Consider the following 24,245-nt stretch of genomic DNA (forward strand, 5'->3'; position numbering starts at 1 on the left):
GATATAAAAATAGCTGAACGCGATATATTATCTTGAGCATAGACACTTTACTTATCTGTTTCTAGCCTTACCATGACCTTTTTCCTGCTTGTTTTGAGAACTAGAAACTATTACTTGAAAATTATTCGTTGCATTCGCTGTAACCAGAATTGATTCTAGAATATTCCAGCCAACGCATGGTAGAACAGAGGCCTCTTCCTCATGCAAGAAATAGGCAAAATAAATTGCCAATTTCTTAGGAAATTTTCTGTAAGACAGTTAAAAACTCAAACCACAAGTGAATATTTCGATTTTAAAAACAATCTAACAAATTATATTACAAAACCAGTAGTCAGTATCAGTGAACGTATTACTAAAAGACCTTTGAGGATAGCTGCCAACAAGGCAAGAAATTGATTGAAAATGTGTTCTTTACTATCACTTAAATTAATTAATTTACTATTTCACTTGAATGAATTGCCTCGTTTCACTTCATTTTATGTTGTGGAACGGACTACTATGTTTGGGGACTATAGTATAATTTCATACTGTAGAAAAATTTGACATGTCTCCTAATTAAACTATTATAAATTGAGTTTATCCTAGAATCCTCTTCATCTCTATTAATACTAATACTCCTATAGTTTATCTGTTCATTTCAATAGTTTCTCTAAAACTTTGTAAGAGTTCTACAGACGTGTCTACAATTTTTGTTTGATCAAATAAAATATTATGATGAGAAAAATCAAATAAATGTTCTACTACAGCTGATTCGAACGTTTCCCGTTTTTTATTGTATTTTAGCGAGCAGTCTTCGAACAAGTGACGACCTTGTAAGCGAAAGTCACAGGACTGCACCTAAACTAACAAACAAAACAAATCGACTTAACTTATAATTCACGAGTTTCGTTGGCCTGTTGCCATATATAAACTTAGATTACCTAAATAGTTCAAATATTTTTTAACCTGTAAATTTAATCTGGAGTGGTGATATGTTTTTTTTTGTAAAATCTTTAAAATAAATATAGTATTTTATTTTTGGTAGATCCTTTTGCAAATCTGCACTTACAGAGAATTAATATCTGCTCTAATAGACATTTTCGGTCTATTTTCTATGATTACAGTTTTGCGGTATTTTGTAAGTTTTATGAAGATATGAGTTTTTTTGTCGTGAGATTGAGTTTCACTTGTTTGTTTTTTGTTTCTTTGTGTTTTCTTCTCTTGTATGTTGTTTTTTGTCTTTTCCTTCAGATGACTTACCTGATCTTTTTTTCCTTTTTTCTCCGTTGATAGAGGCTCCCGGATGTTGAGTTAAAATCTTCGTATTTTCTTTTTAATTAATGTGTTTGTTTTTTTTACTCCGTCACTGCTTTATTTAAATACAACCCATTTTTCTCGCTTAATTTTTCGCACGCTAAAATCTAAACGAAAGTTCTGTTAGTTTAAAAACTTACATGAAGAATAAAAAAAAAATAGTTCAAATTTTTAGATACTTAAAAAAAATATATTTATTAACAAATATATACTTTTTCAAAAATTTTCTAGTTATGCTAATAGTTTTATAACGAAACATAAAGTTAGATCAAATTGTCCCTTAGGGTCCATTCTATACCACTATAAAATGAAGTGGGGGGGGGGCAGTAAGCATTTAAGGTATATCCATCTTTTCCTTTGTTTTTACTTAGATTTATCGGCAATTTATATTACATTCACTTGAACTCTCAATCAAGTGTCAATAATATCACGTGCTTTCAAATTTAGAGCCTTGTTACAGAATCCTATGTAAGAGAAATGAAATATTTATTAACCCTCCCCAATCAAAGAGGATGAGGTAGGGGCCACCTTTTAAAGTAAAATTAACGGTGTGCGTCATAGCTCAAACTTTCAGGGCACACTGCGGAGAGGAAGAAACACAAAAGGAAACAAGTTTCGACGATTATCGGACATGAGAAGGAAGGTATTCGCTAACCCTCTCCCGTTTTCCATGCTAGAGCAGGGGTGATTTGCCAGGGCCGATGTGTGCTTATACCTTTTACTTGTATCAGCTCATGGCCTTGTCCAAAGCCAAGGCATTTTTATTCTATTAATCTAGGACACATAAGGTTCAGCTGAATGGGGGTTGAGTAGCACCGGATTCAGTGAAACAAGGATACAGTAGTACGGGGGTTTAGTTGCATAAGAGATAGTTGAATGGGGTTGAGATGCACGATGGTTCAGTCGCACGGGAGTTGCATAAGGGATAGTTGAATGGGGTTGTGTTGCATGGGGGTTCAGTCTCACAGGGTTCAGTTGTTGCATAAGGAATAGTTGAATGGGGTTGAGTTGCAAGAGGGTTCATTTAGTCGGGGTTTAGTTGGAAAAGGGTTCAGTTACACAAGGGTTCAGTTGTACAGAAACCCTATAGGAAATATTTAGAATGTATGTAAGTTTCCTGTTCCAAAACGAAAACTATCAGTGTTTTACGATTCCCTTGAAAAATAAAAAAATGCAGATACTAGGTTTTGATAGCCACACCATACACATAACTTATAAACTAAACGTTGCAATATTTACCAATTGTACAAACAATTCCAGAAAGTCGGACAACATGTGGCTTTTGCTGAAAATTCAGTCCACACAAATGCTCAATATGAGTAACCTTTCCAGGTTGTTGCCTATATTCGTTAACAGCCATCTAAAAATAAACATTGATTAGTTTCTTGCTATTCCAAACTCAAAATAATCTCAATATTTAAAAAAGGGATTCTAATATCACAATAATTAGAAGAATTCATTGCTTACACAGAACTTGTCGCCAATGAACTTTTAGCGAACACAATTCGAAGAGAGAGAGAGAGACGGGAGAGACAAAGCACTTGCCCCAGCACAGTGTAGTTTAGGGGTGCAAAAGTTCAAACATATAATCTAACGGTTATAATAAATTTTTAATTTTCGAAATTTTATCAACGAAGTTGGGGGCACAGTTAATAAATGAAAATAATTAATATATTACCAGTTAATTAACAAAATAAAAAGAATTGAAAAAAAATAATTAAATAATAATAGTTAAAATAATAAATAAAGTAAGTAAGTAAGTAAGTAAGACGGCACTAGACCCTTAAGGTCCAAAACGGCGGTGCTGATCTCAGTTTCATGGCCCTTCAGCCACGAAGTGCGATGGGGGGGGAAACATCCTGTGATTTTGCACACCCTTCCTGCTTACCTTCCCCAGATTTCTCCAGGTACCCATTTGGAGCTGGGTGGACTCTGGCTGAGCTTACAGATTCAAGCCACTGACCCCCGTCTCAAACTAAATAACTGGTCACAACTGGGATTGAACTCGTGCCAAAATAATAAAATAATAAATATTAATTAAGTAAATTAGATAACAAACTAAAAATAATTTATTAATTGATAAATTGAAAACAATTTTGTTAATAAATGAAAATTTTGTTGAAATTTGTCCTGAAAACTATTTGGGAGGGGGGGCGATAGTCAGGATTTTGCTCCAGGCATAAGAAAGGCCAGAACTGCCATTGGAGATGGAGAAAGAAAAATACTAATTCTTTACAACACTCAGCATTTTTTTTTTCTTTCGTTAAATTTAGAGGCTGAAGGAATAAGAATCGTCTGCAGTAACGAAAGGAGGGTTTTACTTGGGAGGGGGAAAATTGAAAAAAAAACATAACTTACACGAAACTATGGGGGAAACCTTGAAAACTATAGCTTTTGAGGAGGGCTAGAGCCCTCTACACCAACTTAGATAGCAAGGTAAATTTTGAACTTTGACCAAGACCAGGCTCAGACTTAGAGGGAGGCGAAAGAAGCCAAAAATCTTACAAAAAGTTTCTTTAAAAATGAACCAATCCGGGCGGTATTTTTCATACCGAAAAGAAATATAGCTTATAATATAGGCTAAATTTCATTTAATATAAGCTTCATACCAAAATTAATACTGATATAAGCTTCAGACCAAAAGTGAAATAAAAACCTTAAAGGAAACTTGATTATTCCTCGGATATTTACGTAACACTAAAATCAGCATCCGACTTTCATTTTATATTGCAGATTTCAATTAGTATTCTAGCAAGATAAAGTTTTCTCAATTGTACATTTTCTATAGAAACCATGCGCTTTACAATTAGTTGAAATAAACCGGTATTTCACTTCGGGAGCCTTAATGAATCTGAAACGTGTTTTGAAGAAGCCACGACACCAATGCGTGGTATCAAAAAGTAGACTTATAGACAATAAAATAAGTTTTTTTTTTCAAATGAAAGTAAAAAAGCGACGTTAAAACTTAAAACTTATAAAAGGGAGATGCCGTCTTCTAAGCCCCTTAGTATTTGCACTAAAATGTTGACGTATTATAGATATTATACTCTCAGTAAAGCATAAGCAAAATTTTCACAAAATTCATTTTTATTAATCATTTATTAAATTATGTGTAATTTGATTTTGTTGGTGGGGAGGAGGAACGAGGGAATTTGGCTATTCTGTTTTGGGTGGTTTGATATGATAGGGGGTAGTAGGGAGGTGGGGTGGCAGGGAGATAGGGTTGTGGTGTTGGCGGAATATGGAAATGACATTGTTGAAAGAGTCTGTTTTTTTGTTTGGCTGTTAGTGTTGTTCTTTTATTTTTATTATTGTATTCAGAGTTGAAGGATATCTTACACTGCACGCTAGAACAACGACAGTAGCTTCAGAAGTACAGAACTTCTCAACTTCAGAAGTTCCAGAATTGAAGAAAGTTCTCAAAAGAAGCTTCAGAAGTTCCTGAATTTTCAGTACTGAAAATTTTTACACTGTTTGCGAATAAAGAAACCTAAACCTTCCGGCGAAGAAGGCAGAATTTTGTGTTTTCGCTTGAAGGAACTTGAAATCTAAGGTCGGGGTTTTCGGAAAGATTGTGTAATTTTCAACTCGTGTCGGCCTCGTTTTCGTGCTGTTTAAGCCCATCTATGTTAAGCATTTTCTGGAAAGCTATGCCAAAAATCTAAAAAAACTTAACTACTCAAGGTACACCCAAAGAGAGGTTCATCCTACACCTAATCAAAGCGTGAATTGATTTATTGTGTTTCACAGATTTTTTGCCCAGTTTTCTAAAAACCGTCAAATGTAGACACGCATTTTCCTCCCGTTTTCTAAAATTATAAGAATAGTCTAAACTTCAATAGCAAACCATAATTGACTTTAAAGTTATTGACTTTTAAATATTTGGGATTACCAGGAAAACCACATTCTTTTGATATTTCTTTTTTTGAATTAAAGTTGATTTTATATTTACATTTTAATATCATTTCACATTTACAATTTTATCGCAGGCTTTTATATTTGTTATATTATCTGTGTCATTACGTTTCGGTAAAATTCTAGTTTACCAACTTTTTGCTATTTTGGAAAAGGGGTAGGTTAGGAAAATGAAACTATTTCTAAATAATATTTTGGTATTTGTCCATTATTCAGAAAATACCTAAGTTGATTCATTTTAAAGGTACACGGGTTAAAACAACTGAGATGATTGGGAGATAGATAGGATCTATATAGTTTGCGATGTATATTTGCACATTATGGGGTGGGGGGGGGGTAAGTACAGCGGCCTGTATGCAAAATGTAACCTAGCTTAGCTCTCCGAGTACAGGCAGCAATAAACCGGTATCTGATCCGGATTCTCGGTGTTTTCTGAATAATGGAAAAGTACTATTACTTTATTTTTATTTTGGCTACAATTGGCCGGGGTTGCTCTTCACAGTTTGATACCCTAAATTGTTTGAAAGAGAAACCACGTACTGTAAATTCCTGGTACATCCTTGTTAGTTATTACATACTCGGGAATTTGCATCGGTAGGTATATAATTCTAGTGCGTTTTGGGCGGCCCCCCTTCCATATTTCTTTGTTGTAGTTTCCATAGTTTTGTTACTAAACTATTATATTTTTTTTCTTATTTTGGTATAATTCATCATACACGCTCAATTCTTGAGCGTGTACTAGCTAATAAGGAAGTACCTATCCTCCCTTCGTACGTTCCTGGCTGGAGTCTTTATTTTTGATAACTGATCACATATGCAGGGGCGTACTTACTTTACAAAAGGTAGGAAATACCGACCCTATAGAGATTATTAAATCGACCAAAAACAAAACTAATTTAAAATTTTTCAGGTATTTATCTAGTTTGAATTTAAAAATAAAAATTACGCTACTGCTCAAATATTTTTTGCAGTTTGCAAAATGATTTTAGTGATCCTGAACTGAGAACTAAATTAAAATGATTTCGATTTTTTTGTTTTTCTATGGAAATATAGCACAACGTTATAGAGATGTGCACTTTAGGACTTGATCTAAAACAAAGTTTGGTTCCTCGAGACAATTTATAGCTTCGAACTGATGATGAGTTGAAACAAAATTATTGTTTTTTTTAAATTTTCAGGAATTACTATAGTTTCAATTCAAAAAGAGCTATGAGCTCATATGGCCCTTGTGACGAGGTCGGAAGAGCCAAGAGCTCACATGGTATGAGCTATAGCAAAATTCTAAGAATCTATAGATTGCTTTAAAAGGAAAATCAGAGGCTTAATGCCGGTCAGGATTTAAAACAAGAGCTTTGAGATACAAGATCCTTCTAAATATCACAATTCATCAAGATCCAATCACCCACTCGTAAGTTAAACATACCTCATTTTTCTAATTTTTCCTCACCCTTCAGCCCCCAGATGGTCGAATCGGGGAAAACGACTTTATAAAGTCAATTTGTGCAGCTACCTGACACGCCTACCAATTTTCATCGTCCTAGCATGTCCAGAAGCACCAAACTCGCCAAAGCACTGAACCCCACCACCTAACTCCGCCAAAGAGAGCGGATCCAGTCCGGTTACGTCAATCACGTATCTACGACATTTATAAGTGTTCTCCAAGATTTCCGGTTTCCCCCTCCAACTCCCCCCAATGTCAACAGATCTGGTCGTGATTTGAAATAAGAAATTCGAGACATGAGTTCCTTCTAAATATAAATTTCATTAAGATGCGGTAATCCGTTCTCAAGTTCAAAATACCTCAATTTTTCTGATTTTTCCAAATTAAAAACCCCCAGATCCCCCAAAGAGAACGGATCCGTACCAATTATGTCAATCTCGTATCTATAACGTGTGCTTATTCTATCCATCAAGTTTCATCCCGATCTCTCCACTCAAAGCGTTTTCCAAGATTTCCAGTTTCCAAGATTTCTGTTTCCCCCCTCCAACCCTCTATGTCTCCGGATCCGATTCGAATTGAAAATGGAGCATCATTTTCACGTTTTCCAAGAATTCTGGTTTCCCCCTCCAACTCCCTTCAATGTCAACGGATCTGGTCGGGATTTATAATGAGAGTTCTATATCACAAGATCCTTCTTGATATAAAATTTCATTAAGATTCATTAAGTTATAAATTCCTCATTTTTTCTAATTTTTCCGAATTACTCCCCCCCCCAACTCCACCAAAGAGAGGGAATCCGGTCCGGTTATGTCAGTCACCTATCTTTGACTTGTGCTTATTCTTTCCACCAAGTTTAATCCTGATCTCTCCGCTTTAAGCGTTTTCCAAGATTTCTGCCCCCCCCCCCAATGACATTGGACCCGGTCGGGATTTCAATTAAGAGATCTGAGTTTCGAGGTCCTTCTAAATATGAAATTTCATTCAGATACGATCACTCTTTCGTAAGTTAAAAATACCTCATTTTTTCTAATTTCTTAGAATTAACCCCCCCCCCAACTCCCCCAAAGAGAGCAGATCCGTTCCGGTTATGTTAATCCCGTATCTAGGACTTGTGCTTATTTTTCCCACCAAGTTTCATCCCGATCCCTCCACTCTAAGCGTTCTCCAAGATTTTAGGTTCCGCCCCCCCCCACCCCAACTAAGACATAATATTCTCTAAGACATGATACTCTTCCAAACCTGAAATTTCATCAAAATCCGATCACTCCTTCGTAAGTTAAAGATACCTCATTTTTCTAATTCTCAGAATTACCCCCCCCCCAACTCCCTCAAAGAGAGCGGATCGGTTCCGGTTATGCCAATCACGTATCTAGTACTTATGATTGTCCCCGGATCCGGTCGGGGTTTATAATAAGAGCTCTGAGACACGATTTCCAAACATCAAATTTCATTAAGACCCGATCACTCCTTCGTAAGTTAAAAATACCTCATTTTTTTTATTTTTCAGAATTGAACCTCCTTCCCCCAACTCCCCCGAAGAGAGCGGATCCGTTCCGATTATGTCAATCACGTATCTAGGACTTATGATTAGTTTTACCACCGAGTTTCATCCCGATGCCTCCACTCTAAGCGTTTTCCAAGCTTATAGGTCCCCCCCCCCAAACTACCCCCAATGTCACCGGATCTGGTCGGGATTTAAAATGAGAGCTCTGAGACACGATATCCTTCCAAACATCAAATTTCATTAAGATCCCGTCACCCGTTCGTAAGTTAAAAATACTTCATTTTTTTTCTATTTTTCCGAATTAACTGGCCCCCCACTCCCCCCTAGATGGTCAAACCGGGAAAACGACTATTTCTAATTTAATCTGGTCCAGTCCCTGATATGCCAGCCAAACCCCCAAAAAAATGCTGATAAAGGTTTCCCCTCCTGTCTGTAGGTCTACCTAATATAACTGCAGGGGGTAATATCGAAATATATCATATTGTTCAGCTTAGAGATGCAATTCTTATTTGTCTCTATTTAAAGTCTCAAGTAAAAATTTATTTTGTCTCCATTTAATTTTTGACTCTAAACAACAAAGTTTTCCCATTAAAAACTGAAACTAGATTACAGAAAAATTATGAAAATACGAGGCACACCTTTTCTTTCTTTTTTTCCTTTTTTTTTGCACGATGACGTGCAAAAACCGGTCACCAACTATTCAGACACAGGCAGAAATCTTTTTCAAGGCAAGGGGAATGGAGGGGGGACAGCGTCAAATAAAAAATAATAATAATACGTGGTACTTAATAAATATCCAGGCCCCATTTAAGAAGTGAAGCTAGGTTAATCCTAGTGAAATATACCAAAGTATGAAGAAGATAATACTTAAAACAAAATTTCTAAAAATAATAACAATATTTTTAGATCACTTTTTTGAGAAATCGGGAGTCTTTTAGGCAATTTCAGTAGGGGAACCTATCCCCCCCCCCCTTGTATAAGTACGGCCTGTTAAACAAGGCAAAAATACTCCAAACATTTTCACGACAAAAACAAGTAAAAGAATATAGGCCTACAATTTGATGGGGAGGGCGACAGTTTTTACCGACTTTTCGCTTTGGCCAGCCAATCCTTGGGGTTAGATATGATGCTATCTTACTTGATTATTCCACAAGCATGAACTGACTTCCAAAGACTTGGAGCAAACAAAGTCGAAGGATCTAAGGGTAGGCCAATCAAGATTTTTTTTTTTTTTCGGAGGTGAAGGAGGTGGGCGTAATAAAATGCAATTTTTTTGCCCAGAAATTCAGGAAAACTTTGGATTTGGGGGGGGGGGGGTGTCAGGCTCAGAGACTCTCCCCTCCCCCTAAATACAAATGTCCTGAAAGGGAAATAGGTACCACCAGTACAGACTGTAAAGTCTAATGCGGAACATTATCCTTATGAATGAACTAAACACTTCTTGAGATATTGCAGATAGTCTATTTTGTCCATAAGTCCATAAGACCTAAGTCCATAAGGTCCCCTCTCCAAAAAGAACTACCTGAAAGCTTGAACTAAATCTTCCAAGCATCACCGAAGATTTTGCAGATACGTTATTCTGATAACCTGACATCACAGTGTCATTTAATTTATCTTGCTACTTATCCGGGAGTAAATTCTAAGACCCAAAACGACTTAGTGCAAAAATGACATGGTTGAAAGAGGATAAAATATTTAAACCCGACATAAAATTTGAAGTCTCCCTTCCCCAACACTAGCTGAAAACTCACCCCACTGACTCTATCATCTGATTCGTTCCCCAGGTGTTGTAGATAAGGCATTTTGACAGCATGAATATACAAAGCGTCTTTTCAGTTAGCTCTTCCCAGAACCATTTCTAGGGTTTGTGGCGCCCAGAAAATAAAACCACAGCACCCCGTCCCGACTCAAATATAAGCAAAAGAATCAAAACGAACCCCCCTGTCACACCCCCTTCCTTCACGGCACCAGGAGCAGCTTACCCAACACTATCCCCTTCTTGAATGGCTCTGCCCCTATTTCTCCCTCGGATTATAATTCAAGATCCACCCATTTATACCCCCCCCCTTCAACATTCCCTTGGATTTCTAATTTAATATGCTAAGTTGTTACAAAATCCAAACATGTCAGATGAAAATTTAGATGAATCAGACAAGATAAGTTACATGAAACACACAGCCACTCAGGGAAATAGGATTATACTAATAATAATTTTCAAATTAAGAATATACAGTGTTACCAGACACCTGGTATAAAATTAAGCAACCAAAGAAAGGAAAATACGAGAAGAACTCATTTCCTAGCGATCTCAACGCAGCAGGTGCAAAATTTAAAATGATGCAGTGATTCATCAAATAAGCACAAACAACTCCACTTGTAACCTCCTCAAAAAACTTCAAAATGACTCATCTGACAACACTGGTTGCAATTAGTGACAGTGTACAAAATTTGGAAGTAATCAAACAAAAAGTGACTTAAAAGCAGATACAAGGATCACACACAAAGAGACATAAGTGAAGACAAGTCAAACCAAGTGGATTTAGCACTACCAGTGGAAGTCTTAATTATTAATTCTTAATTTTTTAAATATAATTTTTATAACATCCATTTATATTTATTAATATAATTTTCATAATGTTACAATATATTTTCATCCTACTATAGTTACAATATAATTAATCATAAAAGTTACGTAATACGTGATGATGGGAGACTTATAGAATTTTGTCCACGTGGCAGGGTTGAACTGAAATCTGGTAATCAGATTCTTTTTTGTTCTATCACAAAAAAAAATTATAATGGTATGGTAACAAAACAAAAATAAACATTACTTCTTATGTCTATGTTAAGTCAGAACGCATATCACAGTGTGTGAGCCAACCCAAACACACGCACAAAAAACACTTCCCCGGAAATGAAAATAAAATAAAAAGCACAAACGTAAGGTCTGTCTTTTTAATTATTACTAATGAAAATATTATTTTTACAATGTTATTTATAGTGTTTATTTATTTTATTAGTATTACTTTTATAATGTTATTAATTACAAAATTTGTGCAACATATAAAGATGGAGACTTATAGAATTTAGTCCACATGGTAAGGCTGAATTTGAATCTGGTTAGTAGAACGTTGGAAAAAGAACAACCAAAAACAAATAGTAAGGAGTGACTGTACATAAAATTTGGAATCAAGTGAATGACGAGAAATATCTTAAAATCAACAATAACATTACAAACATTCACACCTTCGATGAATTTTTTTTGTTGTACTTTACTGAAAAAAATTAAATGTTTTTGCTTTTATAACTTAAATAAATCAAATATTATTTACATTTAAGGAATAAATATGAGCATATGTATATTAAATAGACAACACACATTCATATGTATACAAGGGGGGGGGGCATCAGAATTTTAGAAATGCCTAGGTGTGGCATGGCCCAAAATCGGTTGGGAACCACTGGTCTGAACAAAGAGAGGTGAGATTACAATTCCTACATTAACCCCCCCCCCCCATAACGGAAACATATCCATTGTGTAGGTCCATGGAAGGTTAGAGTCAGACAATCTAGGCATTGAAATGCGGTCTAAAATCTAAAATTTGACATATACTTTCCACTTCTAAAAGAGCCCTTTGAGAAGAAATTTCGGTTAAAACATCATTCTCCTTCATAATCGTCTTAATTAACTGCCAATTTTCTTAATTAAATGTGTTTTTTTTCTATTTCTGCGCCAGAAATTTAAATGAAACGAGGCTAAATTAAATTATGGCATTGTTTCTGAAACCCTAACCCAGTCAATTGTTTTTTTTTCAAAATTTTAAACTTCAGTAAAAAAAATACTGCAACATAAAAACAGACCAAAAACAAATTGTGATCAGACTATCGACCATTACACACATGGAAACACTAGGAGCACATTAAAAATCAGCAACAAGAATCACATACCGAAAACAACAGAATCGTTCGTAAAAAGAAACTGTACCTCAGGCTCGAGTGAATTCGGAAACACAGGAAAAACCATTTCTCTTGACTGAATTACTAAAAAATCGGTAAAGGCACGAATTAACGGCCGAGAAAATGACCACAAGCGAATAATGTTTTACTGTTAAAATGACATCCTGAACTTCACTGACAATTGCTTAAGACAACACTTATAATAATATTGTTCAGAAGTGTCTTGATGTTGTTATAATGACACCAAGAAGTTCAATGAAAACGGCACTAAGAACTGATTTCCAAAATATCTTCTTTATCACTTCCAAAATAGATGCCAAGAAATTTTGGAAAATGTAAGGAAACGATATCTCACGGAGAAAATTCCCAAGGGCGGTAATCACAATTTTTTTAAAGTATCTGAGACTTAAAAATAAAACTTTCATAGCATAATAAAACCTTACCGCAGAGAAGAAAGGGTTAAGGAGGAGGCAACCACCTTGAAATACTACTACTACTACTAACAGCTCACAGCAGCATCAAGCCGCCTGAGGCCAACACAACTACGCATGCTCCTCCTCCAACCTTGAAATACAGAATAATTTATGTTCGATTTAAACTTAAAGGTCGCTCTTTACTTTTATTTGAAAGTAAAATTAATTTTTTTGCCTAACGTCAGAAAAAATAAAGTTGCATATATGAAGATTTTTAAAGTCATGACTTCAAGTAATAAGTCACTGTTGCAACGGTGGCCAAAATTCTGAGAAATGGTAGCTTGGAAACAATATGTACACAAACATAGCACAGTTTGGCTATATAAAATTTGAAAGTAAAGAGCGACCTCCCGGTTACAGCGATAGTGACTTCTCTTAGGTATGATTAGGTCCAAATTAAATACCTTGTAAAAGCATAGTGGACAAAGCCGAGCCTAGAAACCTTTGGAATTTAGATTCGTTCCTGGCTGTTGATACAAGGAAGTTCATAGGTTGGGAGTTGTTATAATGACTAATTAAACTACCATTTTTTTTTTTATTATAGTCAATTCATATTTGAAAGTTTTCTAAAAGTGAAATTATTAGTACTTTGGTCAAATGTATCATTAATTCGAATTAAAGAATTAAACAAATTCCTCTATGTCCCTGTTCAACTTTGGGTTTTCAAGAATTGTAGCATCTCCTTTTTGGGAAAACAATAATACTATTCCATAACTCCGTATATTCCTTTTTATAGTTTAACTTTGTTTTACACATTTCGTTTTTAGTGAAATGTAATATGGAGAAAAGTCTAGCTTTCCTTAAATATTAATAATATAATGTAGAAATCTAACAATCGATTGTTAATAGGTGAACAAGTAAATAAACTAACAAAACATAGGATATTAGTTTGATTAATTCAAGATAAAGACTTGATACATTTTTTACCTAAATAATCAAATTGTATAAGTATATATGTATAGCTGTATTTTGCTTTAACTGCTCAATAATTACAATCTAGAAAGGTCACGATTTTGGAAAAAATTAATCCCTTATCAAAATATATGCAAATATTTTTGCAATCACCAGTTTTTTACTCTTCAAGCAATTTAATATAAACTTCTCCATACATGAAAATCTTCAAATTTTCCACAGAAGTGTGACAAAGTCATTGCCATACTGATGTATATAAAAATGACATCACTCACATATTTCTTTTCCTAAAATTAAGGCTCTTAACGAATCTTCTCAAACCTCTGACAATTCTAGATCGCTTTCTTTAGCCACAATATCCCAGGATACCAATTTCCCCAAAAAAATATGGAGCTGTTTTTGAGAAAAAATACATACATATATACATACACAATTGTTGCTTGTTTATAAAGATTGTATAGAGGCTACTCCTAAATGCACCACTAGGCACAATTAAATATCTGATTTGCTGCTTAGTCTTTTATTGAGGTTTTTATCTTCTTTTGAAGAATCAACAGAGAAACTTTTGTGGATAATTTCCTTGGGAATATCATTCCAGATCAAAGTGCAACAATGAATGAAGCTGTTCTTCAAGTATTCTGTTTTTAGCTTGCCAGCCTTAAGATAATTGGACTGCACTGTGATTCTTGTGTCTGCCTTGTTGGTTGGACAACTAGAGGCACAATAAAAGCTCTAGAGAAGAAGGTGAAACACATACTCATAGAAAATAACCATTGACGGTATATTGAACCTCTCACTAACAAACTGGAGAGGCATGGGGAACAACTAAACCAGCCCTATTTGGGATCCAGCAACATTTTTGGAGCACCAGCATATAACAGACATCCATATTCACCAAGGGTCTGCTGCATAACTTGAAGAGTGGGATGATTGAGCTGAGCAGAACAAGGTTTTTGCAGCAAAAGTTTATCCCCAATTTTCTTGGGCATGATATTCTTACCTGATCATAGTGGATGTTCCAAGATAGATCTGTGCAGAAGTGGGCTCAAGGAGAAATAGTTCATCAACTTTCTTTATAGCTTTGTTCAAGAACCCAAAGCTAGGATGTAAGCATGGTATTTTTGATCAGGAGATCTCAGCTCTTTAGTTTTTGATGCATTGAATTTGACCATCCAGACATCAGACCACTTTTCAATTTCCAAAAATATCTGTCTGTAGTGACCAGAAGGCTTTGTTGGGGTCATCATTTTTCAGGACGACTATATGTGTTGTGGTGTCATCAGCAAAGTGATGCAAAGGGGTAAAAGATTGTCATTTATAAAAGGAAGGAAAAGTTTAGGTTCTAACACAATGTTTGTAATGAGTCTCGCACTCACAGTTTCTATCAAGCTTCCAACATACTTGAATTTTGAAACCTCCTCTAGCTCATCAGAACCAACCAATAGTGGCTGGCCCAGCACTGAATCATCATTGCTGCACATGACATTTGATTTTGAGTACTGATTAAAGCTGTTCAAGCAGTCAGTCAGAACCAGGGCCAGAAAGAGTTTCTTCACCAACAGAGTTGTCAACCCCTGGAATGAACTGTGCAAAGCAACAGTCTCAGCCCCCACCCCCAAAGCATTCAAGAAGGCACTGGACAAAGAGTGGGCCACGAAAGACTGGAAGTATGAGTGGGACATTCCATCCTGCTCATACCTGCTATGAGACATCACCGATTCAACTCAGGAGCATTCAACAGATCTACAGATCTTAATTTGCTCCGAAGTGCAAATTAAGGTAAGGTAATTACCAATCACAGTCATCCAGCTGCATTTACAAGCTCAGTGATATTCTGCTCTAAGTCTTCCCTTAGACAAGAAAGGAGTGCAATGTCATCAGCAGAATCACCACAGAAGATGGTGCAGGTAATGCTAGTAGCAAATTAGGTAAAGTATGGAAAAACTCTGCATACCCTCCAAAACTCAAACTCCAAATCCTAAATAGTCATATCCTCTCTATACTAATGCATGGATACAAGACATGAGCATTGACATAACAGCTTGAAAAGCAAATACAAAATTTTAGAAATAATAGCCTTGAATGCATTCTGGGTATCCATTGGTCTGATAGTATTAAAAACACCTTCACATATGAAAAAATATGAGCCACCATTGATAGTTGAGACAATTTGAAATAACAGATGGCAGTATTGGGGCCATATCATCTGCATGGGCAATGCAAGCTCCCTCATGATGTTTGTTTCCCCCAGCATTTGAAGGAACAGATGGCAAAAAGCATTGCTTGGCTGATGCCTAGCAAGAGAAGCTACAATGATGGGTACATCTTTGCTTCACCTCTGACCACAGGCTCTTCAAAGTTTGTTGTGGACATACAGGAATTCCACTTCATGCACCAATTGGCATGGGTGGAACTAAGTCTATGTAAGTCAGTATACTATCCTGGGGTATACCTGCCCATTGGATAGTCAAGGGAGGTGATATTGCCAAGAACAACCCACAGTAAGTGATCAGAAAGAAAGCTATCAATCACCTTCAACAGATGTCCTCTGACACTCTAAGCATAAAGTTTTTTTTTCAGTAAGCAACAATGTCATACTTGATGAAAAGCTTTAGGAATGTTGAATGATAATAACATAATGATGTATCCTTTTCCAAGATGTTCATTGACAACTGGTGCTGGGCCATTAAGCAGTCAAGCATTGAACACTTCTGGCAGGATCCAATGGAAAATACAGTTCCTGTTATTTGAGGAGAATTCTGAGCCATATCAATGTTTTTTTGTTTTTTTTTCAAAATTTAGGAAATGTATTTGCATATCTTTAAAACCTTATAAAATGCAATTGAACAAAGTTATGAAGCTGAAAGCAATTTTGTTTTACCTCAATTAAGCAGCAGATCTATTTTGCAAGGTTTCACTTTTACAACACACATATTTTTAAAGGTCATCAAAGGTCAGGACCCTCTAGAGGGACAGGGAGTAGAGATAGGTACTTTAAAACACCATACTTTACATACTTTAGCCTGTAGACCAATCTCTGAAAGTTTCATAGCCCCTTTCCAAGATAGCAAGAAGTCACTAAACTAGAATTTTACCCTGACCTTTGATGACCTTAAATAATCTTTGTGTTATAGGCTATAAATTCTGAGATGTAGTTCTTCTGAAGGTTGGCAACAACTTTCTAGAATATACTTTAGGCCATAGATTAACATTTAAAAATTTCATTCACCTTATTCAACTAAGCTACTTTCCAAGATAGCCTACCAAGAAGCCCCTAATCTAGAATTTTCCCAATTCTAGTTTAATTGCTGGCCCCCTCAGAAGTGTATATTCTACTACAAAGAAGTTTTGTTAGGCTAGGGACTATCAAGAAGGATGGTTTACACTGTCAGAAAAGCAACCATACTAGACTAGGCTATTGTTCAAGAAAACATATCTGGTTTTGGTATCATTAGCATGCTTTCTTTCAATATAGTCAATCACAACAATGTTATGCGAAATTACATCCCCCCCAAGGCTAGGAAAAATTCATTTTGCCCCACCCCTACATTTTCATAAATTGGCTTCCCTGAGATAGGCTAAGTTTAAAATGCTAGACAAATACAACTATTGTATCAATGCAGGCCTAAAACTACAAAATGCTGCAATAAAACTGATATTTTTGTTGTTCTTACCTTTTCAAAAATTACAACGTTTTTCACTGACTATTCCAAGGAAAATGAAAGAGTCCTTAAAAAATTTCAATGACAAATCCCACTCAATACTGAAAAGTTGAAAACGCGCCATCTTTCTTTAACTTATTTTATTTATAGGTAGCAGTAAAATAAAAGCCTAAAAATACTTAATTCAAAGATTAGATCAATTAAATACTCATATAAAGACTAAATATTTCGTCATTGTATTTTCAGTTTAGACAATTTGAAGACACAATCCTATTTCAATTGTTATCAACTCTTGTTTCGTATTTTTAACACTTCGTTTTACATGTTTTTAGTCTTTACTATTGTTTGTTTACTTAAGTTTGAACCTTTGTGAATTTTATTAGACGATAAAGATATTAGATTGAATAAGAATATAAGAATACTATTGTTATCTTTAAATTATATATCTATGATCACGTTATAGAAAACGTTGGAGCGGAAATAGTTGGCAACAAAAATGTAAAAACGTGGCGTAGCCCAAACAATGTACAGAAATAGACCTCATTCGTCTAACATTGTCCCAAGAGTAGGATTGATAGACTACTAGACATGGCTGTCGGCAGATGTACAATATATTAGTTCAATTTAATTTTCACCTTTTCAATTTTCCTTTTTTTAATTTTCGTCTTTACATTGTTTCAATTTAAGGGTTAACTCCAGTGCTTTTTCTGAAAGTCTCAAAGAAGGATTTTTACAACAAATCTATCATCAGAGGAATATTTCGGGTTTTGGGTGTGTGGGGGGTTGAATTTTTAATTTATAAAGTCTTAGCTTTACTTTCTGAGTTGGTTTGTTTTGGATTTATTTTCAATAGCTTTTAATGCAACAAAACACAAATATTAGCCTCGGAACTCGGAACGATTTTTTGAAAGTTAGTAAGTGTAAGAGTCGTTGTTTTCTTTGCCAAGATCATTTTATCCCACGGACTTTTGTTAAGAGTACATTGTATAATAAAAATTTTGCATGCAAGTTACGTGGTAATGTTAATTGTAGAACAACCAATGTAATTTACCTATTAGAATGTAATGAATGCTGCCTACAATATGTGGGGAAACAACTAATAATATATATAAAAGATTTTCTGGACACAAGACAACAGTTAATAATGAAAAAAGTAATAACTATCTAGTTCAACATTGTAATAATGGTAAATGTTCCATATCAGATATAACTGTCACAATTTTAGAAAATTTAGAGTTAGAAAATTTAAATAAAGAAGAGAAGAATAATAGACTACGTAAACAGGAGGATTTCTGGATCCATACTCTTGGTACAGGTCATCCTTTTGGGCTTAATGATCGTGTAGCAAAATATGGTGACATGTCTCAGGTTGTTGTTAAATGTATTGATGGTTTTATGGACCATCCTTCTTTTACTTGTCCTACTAAACGTAAAAAACGATCGAGAGGACATAGGAAAAATAATAGAAAAAATGAATTAGATTTACATATGCTTTCTATAGATCTACGCCAGCTACTTGAATCTAGGGGTATGATTTCTGTAATAAAATGTCTAAATAATTTATCCAAGAGGAATTTAACCAAACTTTTCTGGATTGTTAAGAATAATACAGCTCTTGAATATAATTTTAAAGTAATATGTGATACAATTTGCATTCTAACTAAAACGAAATTTATTTCAAAAAAGGAAAAGTTTGATAAGATTGATAATAAGGGCAACAGATTATATTTACCTATTAATTTTACTTGTAAGCAGATTGAAGATATTAATTTACCAGAAATTTTAAATCAGCGGCATGTGAAACAGGCCCTTCCTAGTAATTTGAATTATAATGATAGTCCAGTTTTAACTTATAAATTTTCAAAAACTATTGGGCAAATTATTTTTAATTACAATTTAATACTTAAAAGATTAGATATTGATATAAATTGGAAACCGGTTTGTAATTGTAAGCAACTTGGCCCATTTGTAAATCCTACTTACAAACATGTTATAACAGGGGACTTGTCAATAATAAAGCCAGATGATCTTCAAATTATAATGAATAAAGGGGCTAATTTCCGTCTTTCTCATCATCTGAAACCATCGAGTGTTCTTGATGGCTTGGAAAATGATTTTGATTTATTTATTGATAAGTGGTGTAAGAAAGAGAATAAAAGTAAAGAGAGTTTTCAAAGTTGGAGGAATTTAATTATTAGTAGAATAAGAAATAAAATATATTCTAATTTAAAAAATAGTAACACTAAATCATTATTTTATAATGCGAAGATTAAACAAGCAATTGCTAATCTACAGAATGAATTTGTAATTGTGCCAGTGGATAAAGCTAATAATAATTTTGCCATAATTTGTCAGAAGCTGTATTGTGATATCTTAAAAAGGGAGTTATGCACAACTAATGTTTACGAAAAGGTAAATTTAGAGGATGAGAATTTAATTGACAAGACTGAAGAAATACTTTTTAAAAATTTTAATATTAAAATAAATGACAATGATAAAAAGTTCCCTTTCCTATATTGGACTGTAAAATTTCATAAGAATCCCCCTAAACCACGGTTTATTGCTGGAGCAGCTAAATGTCCAACCCGCATTGCTGCTACTGACCTCTCTTTAATTTTAAAGGAAATTGTAAATAAACTTAAAACCTATTGTTCTGGTATTAAAAAGTTTTCGAATTTTAATCCATATTGGAGTGTTAATAATTCACTGCAGGTGATAGAGTCTTTAACAATGGTTTCAGCTAAAAGAATTGAGTCTTTCGATTTTGCGACAATGTATACTAATTTATCACTGAATGCAGTGTTAGATAATTTAAGAACTGTTATCAAGAAATCTTTCCTCTTATCTAGTAAAAGGTTCTTAAAAATAGACACTTATAATAAAAAAGCTATATGGACAAATTGCTTTAATACCACAGTTAACTTGAGATGTTACAGCTTGAATATGATTTTTGAGTTATTAGAATTTGTTTTATACAATACTTATATAAGATTTGGTGGTGATTTGTACAAGCAAATCGTGGGAATTCCCATGGGGGGGGGGGGAATGCCAGCCCATTTATAGCTGACTTGTTTTTAAGTCAACTAGAATATAAATATATGATGGATAAGAATAATCCAAATAATTTAAAACATGTTTTGTCAAATAATAAAAGATATTTAGATGATATTTTGGTCTTAAATTGTAAGGATTTCATTGGTATTTCTAAAAATATATATCCATCAGAGCTTACTCTTGAACCTAGTCATGGCGCTGGTCATGAAGATCATTTCTTAGATTTAAATGTTAATATTTGTGATAATAATAAATTAAGTTTTAAAATGTATAATAAAACGGATGATTTTGATTTTGAAGTGATTAGTTTCCCATTCCCTGAAAGTAATATACACTCAAACATCACATATTCTGCGTTTTTCTCACAGTTACTTCGTTATGCAAGGATTTGTAGTAATTATATTGATTTTAAAAGTAGATGTAAAATCTTAAGCCAAAAATTGATATCAAGAGGTTTTTCTGCAAATAAATTAACTTGGCAATTTAAAAAATTTAGTTTTCATTATAACGAACTTTTAAATAAATATCAAAAGAATTATCTGGAAATACTTAAAGAAATTTTCAACTAATTTCGGAGGTTCGACAAATGATGATGCAGCGCCATTTATTTTGAATTGTGTTTCTAATAGAGCGGATTTTTTTAAAAAATAGCCACACGGTAAAGATGAATTCTATAATTGTTTAGTTCATCAATTTATTCATTTTTTTTTTTTGCAATGTGTTAATACTTGTGATTTGGTAAATTTTATCATATTTAGTTTACCTATTGTTGCTAAAAAGAGGGATATATTAACAGGATAAGCTTGTTTTGGTGTTACTTAATTGTTTTACATTTGCTGGGTTTTTTTTTCATAGGCATGTATTTTGGGGGTGATACCTGACACGGGGATGCCATGGATATTCTGTGGTAGCCACAACACTTGGCTGGGTAGAGAATTTAAAGTAGCGAAACCCTATAGGCCAGTGTATTCTCCTGATGAGCCCTTGTGTTGGGTTGTTGCCTCTGAGTTATTTATCTTTATTATTTTTTCTATTGTTTGGTAAATGACGACTTATACTTATTGACGACATGACTGCCTGTCCATGGATTATTCTTTATGGTTAATTGTGTTTGGCTATGCTGTTTGACCTATGTGATTGAATGGATGAGTAGGGTTAAGGCCTCATTCAAGTGCTGGTCTATATTAATCACTAATTTAGGAAAACAGTCTTCCTTTTCTCCTTCTGTCTCTTTTTTTTTTATTTTTTTTTTTATGTGTTTGTGCTGTTGCATTGGTGATTTCTCTTTTCATGATATATATATATATATATATATATATATATATATATATATATATATATATATATATATAGAAATAAGTTGTCTGTGTGTGTGTCGAGTGACGTCATGGTTGTGTGTCAACTGACGTCAGGTTTGTCGACTGTCGTCATTATAAGGATTGAGCTGTATGCGTCATGAAGTTGTTTGTCGACTGACGTCATGTTTGTCAACTGATGAAATTACATACCGGGACACCGGGACACAAATGACGACCAGGACACAGGGAATATAAATGACGACCGGGAATCTCAAAGAGAAATTACAGACTGGGACACCCGGACACAAATCACGACTGGGACACAGGGAATATAAATGACGACCGGGACACAGGGACACAACTACAACGGGGACGCCGGGGGCACAGGCGGGATATATAAATGACGACCGGGACACAGGGACTGTTCGAAAAGAAATTACAGACCGGGACACCGGGACACAAATAACGACCGGGATACCGGGACACAGGGAATATAAATGACGACTGGGACACTCAAAGAGAAATTACAAACTGGGACACCGGGATACAAATGGCGACCGGGACACAGGGAATATAAATGACGACCGGGACACAGGGACACATCATTAGAATAATGAGGTATAGATCTGAATACAGATTGTTTTTCCCATGGACAATTATATGTTGCATGTTCAAGAGTCAGTAAACCTGACAATCTATTTATATGCACAGACAATGGGACAGCGAAGAATGTTGTATATTCGCATGTTTTACTTAGTTAAATATATATATATATATATATCTCTATTCACAGGTGGGACACAGGGACACAACTACAATGGCACGTAACTAATATGGCGCGTAACGACTTACGCGCGCGGGGGGGCTTGGGGACGCGAAGCGCCCCACCAACTAGGTGTGGGGTGGCGCAAAGCGCCACCCCAACAGCTAGTATATATATATATATATATATATATATATATATATATATATATATATATATATATATATATATATATATATATATATATATATATATATATATACATACTGTAACGATATATTAAATTATATTGTTAGATCCCTAAAGAATTATTCTTATAAAATTATATTTTAGAAGTTTTATTAGTTATTCTTAAAGATTTTTAGAGTATTATATTCACTTATACTATTAAGTTACTATTAGATTCTTCTTTGTTTTAGTGTCTGTATTTTCCCCTGAGGACAGCTTACAGTCAAATAGCCAAAATATTCGTTTAAGTTGCATTTTAATCTTTGTGTTTAGAAAGTTGCGCATCAACTTCTTGTATTTTGCGTATAAGTTAAAAAAGATGTCGATGTTTTCGACCCGTGACTCCTCGGGGGTGGATCTAGAGAAAAATCTTGGGCGAGGCCCAATATGTCAAGGGCGCCAATGAGAAAAATCTTGGGAGGGCATGTGACAAAGTTTCCGACAACTGACCAAATTAACAAATTTATTCTAAAAAGAGTAAAACAAAGTCTTCAACCAGCTAGTCCACTTACTATGGAACCAGAAAAATTTCCTTTTGAAAACATGGATAAGGATATATCAGGCCTTCGTTCAGTCTGTCTTACTATACGACTGTGAGACACAGGCTCTGAAGCTATTCGAAATACAAGCCCTCAACACATTTGACTGTCCTAAGGAAAATCATTGGCATCAAACCCCTTAATCGAGTCAGCAATGATGAACTCCGCAAAATTTCATCAGCATTACGATTTGGCCACAAAGATCTAACAAAGAAGATTCCGATGGCTCAGCCATGCAATTCGCCACCACAGCACACTTCCGTCAATGAAGCCCTCAGATGTGTATCTCTTCAGGGATGGAAAAAGTGTCATGGAGGGTAGAAGGAAGCTTGGCTCACCTGCATCAAGGGAGACCTGCACCCACTTGTTGGCTTCAAGAGATGTGGACAAAGATGGGATAAATCCTGGTTCGAATTAATTGAGCCAATCACGTACGACTGAAACACTTGGCTTACCACAGCGACGAAACTACTGGACGCCAAGGAGAGCTCAGATGCTTGAGTTCTGCTACAAGTAAAAGTAAGTAAAAGCGAAATCATCCTATCTCACATATTTGTTTTCGCTATCACTAAATGCCGAAAAAGATAAGCTAATACAATTTTACTTTTTTTTACACTTTTATACATTATTTTTTTAACTTTTTTATACAATTTTTACAATTTGTTAAATTCCTTTTTGTAATACCCTCTGCTGTACCTCTCTGGTGTAAGCCCTCTGGTGTACGTGAAATAAACTATGTTGGCAAGATATACATATAAATGGTATTCCAGAAAGCTTATTAAAGTTAATAAGTTAACTTATTATAAAGTTAGCTGTTGTAGTAATGAAAACAGATTGGATATCCTTTGTAAAGACATAGTAGCCCTCTGGTGTACCTCTCTGGTGTAAGCCCTCTGGTGTACGTGAAATAAACTATGTTGGCAAGATATACATATAAATGGTATTCTAGAAAGCTTATTAAAGTTAATAAGTTAACTTATTATAAAGTTAGCTGTTGTAGTAATGAAAATAGATTGGATATCCTTTGCAAAGACATAGTAGCCCTCTGGTGTACCTCTCTGGTGTAAGCCCTCTGGTGTACGTGAAATAAACTATGTTGGCAAGATATACATATAAATGGTATTCCAGAAAGCTTATTAAAGTTAATAAGTTAACTTATTATAAAGTTAGCTGTTGTAGTAATGAAAACAGATTGGATATCCTTTG

General features: G+C 34.7%; 1 protein-coding gene across 4 annotated transcripts in view; it reads right to left on the reverse strand.

Annotated features, from left to right (window-relative positions):
• The window catches only part of LOC136041064 (pyruvate kinase-like), a 56,105-nt gene extending 38,824 nt beyond the window's left edge, over positions 1-17,281 (reverse strand). Inside the window, exons 1-3 of one of the 4 annotated variants that reach the window (XM_065725616.1) lie at positions 17,170-17,257; positions 12,139-12,194; positions 2,533-2,653 (exon numbers count right to left, since the gene is read on the reverse strand). In XM_065725616.1, the coding sequence (XP_065581688.1) occupies positions 2,533-2,653; positions 12,139-12,177 (160 nt within the window). In that variant the 5' untranslated portion in view covers positions 12,178-12,194; positions 17,170-17,257. Of the gene's footprint in view, positions 1-2,532; positions 2,654-3,949; positions 4,019-12,138; positions 12,387-17,169 lie in introns of those variants that run through there. The other 3 variants (XM_065725617.1, XM_065725615.1, XM_065725614.1) reach the window with 3 other exon arrangements.
• Positions 17,282-24,245: the final 6,964 nt, after the last annotated feature.

Source organism: Artemia franciscana, chromosome 21, assembly GCF_032884065.1.
Source record: "Artemia franciscana chromosome 21, ASM3288406v1, whole genome shotgun sequence".
Taxonomy (NCBI): domain Eukaryota; kingdom Metazoa; phylum Arthropoda; class Branchiopoda; order Anostraca; family Artemiidae; genus Artemia; species Artemia franciscana.